At 47.2% G+C, this 8,579-nt stretch overlaps 1 protein-coding gene across 1 annotated transcript in view; it reads left to right on the top strand.

The window, feature by feature from the left end:
* The first annotated feature begins 674 nt into the window (after nt 1-674).
* LOC146863921 (uncharacterized) overlaps nt 675-8,579 on the top strand; it is a 55,655-nt gene continuing 47,750 nt past the window's right edge. The window contains exon 1 of the mRNA XM_085640697.1: nt 675-756. Coding sequence (XP_085496823.1) covers nt 716-756 — 41 coding nt within the window. The 5' untranslated portion in view covers nt 675-715. The remainder of the gene's footprint in view (nt 757-8,579) is intronic.

Raw genomic sequence — 8,579 nt, 5'->3', positions numbered from 1 at the left:
CAGTAGGGATAAGCAAGCAGAGAGAATAGGCGCCACCGACAAACATCCACCCGGCGCCGATCTCGGAAACTGGAATGCTAATAACGAGAAAGACATATTAAACTGACTAAAATGGTTATTGATTGTGACAAGGGACTTATCATGGCCGCAATGCTGCAAGAAAGAGGCGGAGCTATGAGTGTTAGGACTGCTTATACCTTCATCTGTAATGCTATTGGTGCTGAGGCATGTGGATGGAAGTTCTAGTTTTCTTAATCAAAGAACCATGGTCATTATAATTCTTTGTTTTTGACTTGGTGCTTTACTATTGTAACATGGCTGTTGTTGGATATAAGCAGGGAAAAGAAAGCATAATCTACTGCAGATGTGGAAGAAGTCTGTCCTCAGCCACAACACTGGATTAGTAAACCATCCGGCAAACCATAAATGAGGTCACATATGTGAGCAGTGCACAACAATCCCCAAGATTGGAGTGGGCCAACTCCAAAATAAAAGTATACGACTGGTGCAGAAGAAGGTGGAAAGGCAGAGGAATTTGAACCGAAAATACCTGTGGGTCCAATTGAGAGGGGCGTGACGCGTAAGTAAACAATAAGTAGCTTAAGACCAACCCCAAACAATAAAAGGTGCCATAAAAATCACCCAGATAAGAGACCGTGCCCGGAAAGTACCAGACTCAGAGCGCCACGAGAGGAAGGAGCATGTAAGAAGGGCCATGCCAGAGCTTGGACGAATAATGTCACCAGCAGCCACCAGGTAAGGGGGCTTCAACAAACAGCAGCAGCACAAGGGGGCTTCAACAAGCAGCAGCAGCAGCACAAGGGGGCTTCAACAAGCAGCAGCACAAGGGGGCTTCAACAAGCAGCAGCAGCACAAGGGGGCTTCAACAGGCAGCAGCACAAGGGGGCTTCAACAAGCAGCAGCACAAGGGGGTTTCAACAAGCAGCAGCACAAGGGGGCTTCAACAAGCAGCAGCAGCACAAGGGGGCTTCAACAGGCAGCAGCACAAGGGGGCTTCAACAGGCAGCAGCACAAGGGGGCTTCAACAAGCAGCAGCAGCACAAGGGGGCTTCAACAAGCAGCAGCACAAGGGGGCTTCAACAACCAGCAGCAGCACAAGGGGGCTTCAACAGGCAGCAGCACAAGGGGGCTTCAACAGGCAGCAGCACAAGGGGGCTTCAACAAGCAGCAGCAGCACAAGGGGGCTTCAACAAGCAGCAGCACAAGGGGGCTTCAACAAGCAGCAGCAGCACAAGGGGGCTTCAACAGGCAGCAGCACAAGGGGGCTTCAACAAGCAGCAGCAGCACAAGGGGGCTTCAACAAGCAGCAGCACAAGGGGGCTTCAACAAGCAGCAGCAGCACAAGGGGGCTTCAACAGGCAGCAGCACAAGGGGGCTTCAACAAGCAGCAGCACAAGGGGGCTTCAACAAGCAGCAGCAGCACAAGGGGGCTTCAACAAGCAGCAGCACAAGGGGGTTAGGGGGTTTCAACAACCAGCAGCACAAGGGGGCTTCAACAGGCAGCAGCACAAGGGGGCTTCAACAAGCAGCAGCACAAGGGGGTTTCAACAGCCACCAGGTAAGGGGGCTTCAACAAACAGCAGCAGCACAAGGGGGATTCAACAAGCAGCAACACAAGGGGGATTCAACAGGCAGCAGCACAAGGGGACTTCAACAAGCAGCAGCACAAGGGGGATTCAACAACCAGCAGCACAAGGGGGCTTCAACACGCGGCAGCACAAGGGGGCTTCAACAGGCAGCAACACAAGGGAGCTTCAACAACCAACAGCACAAGGGGGCTTAAACAACCAGCAGCACAAGGGGGCTTCAACAACCAGCAGCAAAACCATGCTCAGGACTCTACATGTTTTATTGCATCCTCTTGATTCTTGATTCTGATTGAGTGGCACCACAAACTACAGTGCGGTGGGCATATGTGTGTGCTATCTTTTCCATTCCTTTATGTGGGCGTCAGTGCTTTATTTTAGATATCCAAAACATTGTTATATACTGTTTATGTAGTCAAAATATGCACGTTAACTTTTGATGCACAGAAGCCACAAAATGAAATCGACTAAAATAACCCATCTTTATAGTGAATAGTAAATAGCTCCCATCAACTTTTTTGATTCACTTCCTTTTACAACGGCTATCACAGTTTTGGCTCAGCAAAAATCAATGTTTCTATAGAATACAAACTCTTATTTTTTTCTGGGGCGTAATAGCTCTGACCAAATAGAGGAAACCTGCCCACTAATGTTATATGATATATTGTGCTAAAAAGCACCTGAGCGCAAACTAACCACGCAAGCCTGGTGAGGCTGCATGTGTCAGAGTTCCTTTATTTCAGAGAATGCTGTAAGAACTCCTTATGCTAGGCGTCACCTGAGACTTTACATAAAACCATAGTGCAACCCCAATGGGTTAAGCACCCCGCTATGGAGATAGGGATCAACCCAGATAGTGCTGATTCAGTCATTCATCCTTATGAGGTCTACAAGAGACAACCTTTGAGATCAGTGCCTGTTGTAATGCACATAAAGGCACAAATCCGCTTAAAATGTACCTGGCCGCACAGACGGAAGCTCCTATGCGTATGGTTTGATATGTATGTTATAGCATCCATGTGCATGGTATTAGCAGGCACCAGGAGTTTTTATTCTGAAATGTGGCCCTGGACCAATCGGATTGTAATACCGCCCTTTATAGAGACCTAAAAAACATATGTACAGTTTTGGCACGCTCCATCTAATGGCCAATTTTATTAATATTATTGATTCAGTTTTAGTACCGAAGTTTATGATGATGAAGAACAGTACTTCCCTGAAATCCTTTATGAGTCTTATTTGTTATACCTTTTTTCTGTAATGATATAACCATCAGCAAAATACATATATAATCAGAAACTACATTACAGTCGGTTTCAAAACTGAGATAAGTAAACATACATTTAAGGAAAAGAAAAATGGAACTCAGTAGAGAAACCAACTGCGAACGGAAATGTGAAAAAGGGGCAAAAACAAAGAACAAAGCAGCGAGCACTGATACCTCAAGCTTGCATGAGCTGCAATGAGAGGAATCTGCGGAACTCCATTGCCCAGACTACAAAAATCAAACCTACATTTGTCAATTTTCCTTCCTTTCCAAGCAAAAAGTACTGCTGGTATTTTGGCAAATGGATGTGTATCTTAAGATATTTTTGGGAAATCTAAATGGTATTCTATTTCCATCGAAAAGTTGAAATGCACATCTTTGTCAATAAATTGAAAGGGAAAATAGAGAACAAACCAGCTAATCAATATGGCAAGTATGTGTACTTCTTGAGAGCATAAGGTTGTGCATATCAGCCATAACACAGAGGCCTCATACACACCAGACGACACAGCATGGGACTAAAAGCCTCATAGGAAATAAGGTCACAGGTTTATCTCCTCGAAATCTCCCCATATCTCCTCAGTATAAAGTCCAGGGCTATTACACAATTTTATCATAATGTGAGAGTAAAGTAATTTCCATAATTCAATCATCTATGCAAGGGTTAAAGAGTGGTCTGATTTTCTTAGAATTACTTTATTCACTAATGCAAAAGAACAGGACAGCAACCTTTCACCCACTAAAATCAAATCTAAATTACCTGCCATATAAGTACAAGCGGCAAATGTGTATCAAGGACTAATTCTAACTATTATATATATCAGCCGAAAAGAGCAAGTCTGTAGGGCAATGAAGGTCCATATGACTAGGAACACCTCTAGCGTCATTAGAAGCCCAACATTTATCAGAGTTCAGTAAATCAAGCATCCATGGGGCGCTGTGGAAAAGAACCCTAAGTCTCATTTTTAGTGTATTTAAAAAAAATGATGTTTAATTCCATCCTGGCTAGTTGTGCACAAATTCCAGATCTAAGTCCTTGAAGTATCTAGAGTCACCTATTTTCATTATAATGTGGATTTTCCTACACCCTCAAATCAGCATCTACAATCTCTCAGGCATGGGTACATGGGTTAATACATCTTAAGAATTCTGTGGGCAAAGTGCAGATTGTGGGTCTCAGTAGCAGCCCAAGCTGCGCCCCTCCCCCCCGCAATCACCCACTCTCTTCAGGCAGATAAACAGGGTTGCACTGAAATTGTTACTTGCAACCCCAATTATGTACAGTGCTATTAAGTGCAAGAACATGGCATCAATCACATATGTAAACAAATTGTATGTTCAATACATTAAAGCAAATATCAGTTTATCTAACCCTGAACCCCCGTACAAATAAAAATCAATCTTTTCAACATTCAACTGTTAGCAAGCTCAGCTGGATGCAGCCACCGAAGCACAGCTGGATGCAGCCACCGAAGCACAGCTGGATGCAGCCACCGAGTAAATGTATAAGACCAACGGGTTGTTGGTCTCCTGCTGGCATTTAGAGAGAACATGGAAACGCTTCCCGGTGGTATTTCGATAAAACATCGAAAACACAAATATCGCGGGACAAAATATCGAGGACAGGAATATAGTGAAGGTAAATTTCTATAGGTAAGTAAAGTTTTACTATATATGATTCGACATATATGTTCCTTGACGATATATGTATCTTCGAGGTAAATTGATGTGGAGTTAAGAATAGTAAATCTGTACTTACCTCTTTGCACTTACCTTCTCAATATCTTGATCCTCGATATTTTTGACACGATATTCTCTCCCCACGATGTTTGTGTTTTCGATATGCTGTCAGAGATCCGAATATCCAAGACTTAATCAATCAATCAATCAATCAATCAATCAATCAATCAATCAATCAATCAATCAGGTAGTTATAAAGTGAGGCTACTCACCTGTGAGGGTCTGAAGGCTCTGAGGGTGGGTGAGGGGGCGCTAGGGCTCATTCCAAGAGCCAGGTCTTGAGGACGGATACACAAAGCTTTTTCTGTTAGTAGTTTCCAGAGGTAATACAAGTTTCTGGGCCTGTAATCAATCAATCAGTGTTTGTTAAGCACGACTATTCCTTGCAAGGGTTTCAAGGCGCTTGGGGGTGGGGGCTGAAGGTCCTGCTGGGTGCTGAGGTTCAGTCGAAGAGCCAGGTCTTGAGACCCTTCCTGAATTGGGTCAGCGACAAATCATAATCTGTGTGCTACTGGCCCACCTAGAGCTGAAGTTCCCCAGCCGGAGGCTCCACAAAAAGCTGTGAATCCTCTCAAATCATAGAGAAGAATTGCCCTCATAATGGAACTGAATGTTTCATTTGCTAACAATAATAATATCATGCGTAATTTATTTTGTAGTTGTGATGATATTTGAAGCAATCAATATTAAATCATTGAACTTTTGCATATACTTAATTACTTATGCATGTGTTGGCTGTGAAGGGATAGAATACGGTGTAAAGGGAGAGTGAGGGTATGGCGGAAGAACTTGGGGCACAAAGGGACATTTTGGGGTGTGAAGGGCGAGCTTGGGATGTGAGCATCAAACGTTTAATCAGGTAGTTGGAGGAGTATTGAGGAAACAGGGAGGACTGGACAAAGAGTCTGGAGTGAATGCGGGGTCTAGAGGGGGAGAAAGGAGTGTGTAGGGAGGTTGTGCGTGTGAAAGGGGAAGACATGGTCTGAAGAGACAGTGTGAGTGTTGACGCAAAGTGAAGAGTATGAAGGATGCGTGAATTTGTCAGGAGGGTACATTTAAGGAGCGAGTGTGGGTTGTGCAGGTGAATCATGGGATGTAATGGGAGACTGTGGGGCATGAAGGGTGTATAATTTCAGAGTGGAGGTGTGGAGGAGGAGAGACACCATGTAAACAGACAGAGTTGGACTTGTGTGGAGAGCCCGGGTTGTGTACAGGGTCCATGTAAACATAGAGAGTAGGATGTGAGGGGAGAGCCCGAGATGTGTACAGGGTCCATGTAAACATAGAGAGTAGGATGTGAGGGGAGAGCCCAGACTGTGTACAGGGTCCATGTAAACATAGAGAGTAGGATGTGAGGGGAGAGCCCAGGCTGTGTACAGGGTCCATGTAAACATAGAGAGTAGGATGTGAGGGGAGAGGACAGGTTGTGTACAGGGTCTATGTAATCATAGAGAGTAGGATGTGAGGGGAGAGCCCAGGTTGTGTACAGGGTCCATGTAAACATAGAGAGTAGGATGTGAGGGAAGAGGACAGGTTGTGTACAGGGTCTATGTAATCATAGAGAGGAGGATGTGAGGGGAGAGCCTGAGTTGTGTACAGGGTCCATGTAAACATAGAGAGTAGGAAGTGAGGGGAGAGCCCAGGTTGTGTACAGGGTCCATGTAAACATAGAGAGTAGGATGTGAGGGGAGAGCCCAGGCTGTGTACAGGGTCTATGTAATCATAGAGAGTAGGAAGTGAGGGGAGAGCCCAGGTTGTGTACAGGGTCCATGTAAACATAGAGAGTAGGAAGTGAGGGGAGAGCCCAGGTTGTGTACAGGGTCCATGTAAACATAGAGAGTAGGATGTGAGGGGAGAGCCCAGGCTGTGTACAGGGTCCATGTAAACATAGAGAGTAGGATGTGAGGGGAGAGCCCGAGATGTGTACAGGGTCCATGTAAACATAGAGAGTAGGATGTGAGGGGAGAGCCCAGGCTGTGTACAGGGTCCATGTAAACATAGAGAGTAGGATGTGAGGGGATAACCCAGGCTGTGTACAGGGTCCATGTAAACATAGAGAGTAGGATGTGAGGGGAGAGCCCAGGCTGTGTACAGGGTCTATGTAAACATAGAGAGTAGGAAGTGAGGGGAGAGCCCAGGTTGTGTACAGGGTCCATGTAAACATAGAGAGTAGGATGTGAGGGGAGAGGACAGGTTGTGTACAGGGTCCATGTAATCATAGAGAGTAGGATGTGAGGGGAGAGCCTGAGTTGTGTACAGGGTCCATTAAACATAGAGAGTAGGATGTGAGGGAAGAACCTGGGTTGTGTACAGTGTCCATGTAAACATATAGTCGCATGTGAGGGGAGAGCCCGAGTTGTGTGTAGCATCCATGTAAACAGAGAGAATGGGATGTGAGGGGAGGGGAGAGCCCGGGTTGTGTACAGGGTCCATGTAAACAGAGAGAGTGAGATGTGAGGGGGAAGCACAGGTTGTGCACAGGGTCCATATACTTAGAGAGAGTGCAATGTAACGGGAGAACCCGGTTTGTGTACAGCGTCCATGTAAACAGAGAGAGAGTGAGTTGTGAGGGGAGAGCCTGGGTTGTGTACAGTGTCCATGTAAACACAGAGTGCAGGGTTTGAAGCGAGAATATTAGTTGAGTGAGGTATGCATTAAAAGAAAGCGCATGGGTCGTGAAGGGAAAGCATGAGTTTTTGGGAGAATGAATTGAAATAGGGAGTATGGGATGTGAGGGGAGAGCCTGGATTGCATGGAAGGTACATATACAGACAGTGTGGAGTGTGAGGGTAGAGCCTGGCTGTATAGAGAAAGGATTGGTGAATCAATGTAAAGAGTGACTTCTGGGTGTGAGGGGAGAGCCTGGGTTATATGAGGGAATAGCCTGGGTTGCATGAAGGTGCTTGGAAAGAGAGAGTGTGGGTGTGGTGGGAGAGCCTGGGTGATGTGAGGGGAGAGCCTTGGTTGCATGGAGGGTGGATGCAAAGAGAGAGCGCAGGGTGTGATGGGAGAGCCTTGGTTGCATGGAGGGTGCATGCAAATAGAGAGCGCAGGGTGTGAGGGGAGAGCCTTGGTTGCATGGAGGGTGGATGCAAAGAGAGAGTGCAGGGTGTGATGGGAGAGCCTTGGTTGCATGGAAGGTGGATGCAAAGAGAGAGCGCAGGGTGTGAGGGGAGAGCCTTGGTTGCATGGAGGGTGCATGCAAAGAGAGAGCGCAGTGTGTGAGGGGAGAGCCTTGATTGCATGGAGGGTGGATGCAAAAAGAGAGCGCAGGGTGTGAGGGGAGAGCCTTGGTTGCATGGAGGGTGGATGCAAAGAGAGAGCGCAGGGTGTGATGGGAGAGCCTTGGTTGCATGGAAGGTGGATGCAAAGAGAGAGCGCAGGGTGTGAGGGGAGAGCCTTGGTTGCATGGAGGGTGCATGCCAAGAGAGAGCGCAGTGTGTGAGGGGAGAGCCTTGGTTGCATGGAGGGTGGATGCAAAAAGAGAGCGCAGGGTGTGAGGGGAGAGCCTTGGTTGTATGGAGGGTGGATGCAAAGAGAGAGCGCAGGGTGTGAGGGGGAGCCTTGGTTGCATTGAGGGTGCATGCAAAGAGAGAGCGCAGTGTGTGAGGGGAGAGCCTTGGTTGCATGGAGGGTGGATGCAAAGAGAGAGCGCAGGGTGTGAGGGGAGAGCCTTGGTTGCATGGAGGGTGCATGCAAAGAGAGAGAGCAGGGTGTGAGGGGGAGCCTTGGTTGCATTGAGGGTGCATGCAAAGAGAGAGCGCAGTGTGTGAGGGGAGAGCCTTGGTTGCATGGAGGGTGGATGCAAAGAGAGAGCGCAGGGTGTGAGGGGAGAGCCTTGGTTGCATTGAGGGTGCATGCAAAGAGAGAGCGCAGTGTGTGAGGGGAGAGCCTTGGTTGCATTGAGGGTGCATGTAACGAGAGAGGGTGGGATGTGAGGGGAGTACCAGGGTTGAATGGAGGGT

Source organism: Triturus cristatus, chromosome 2_1 (genome assembly GCF_964204655.1).
Source record: "Triturus cristatus chromosome 2_1, aTriCri1.1, whole genome shotgun sequence".
NCBI classification, from domain to species: Eukaryota; Metazoa; Chordata; class Amphibia; order Caudata; family Salamandridae; genus Triturus; species Triturus cristatus.
The sequence above is the reverse complement of the archived record's forward strand: the minus strand, read 5'-3'. Positions and strand labels throughout refer to the sequence as shown.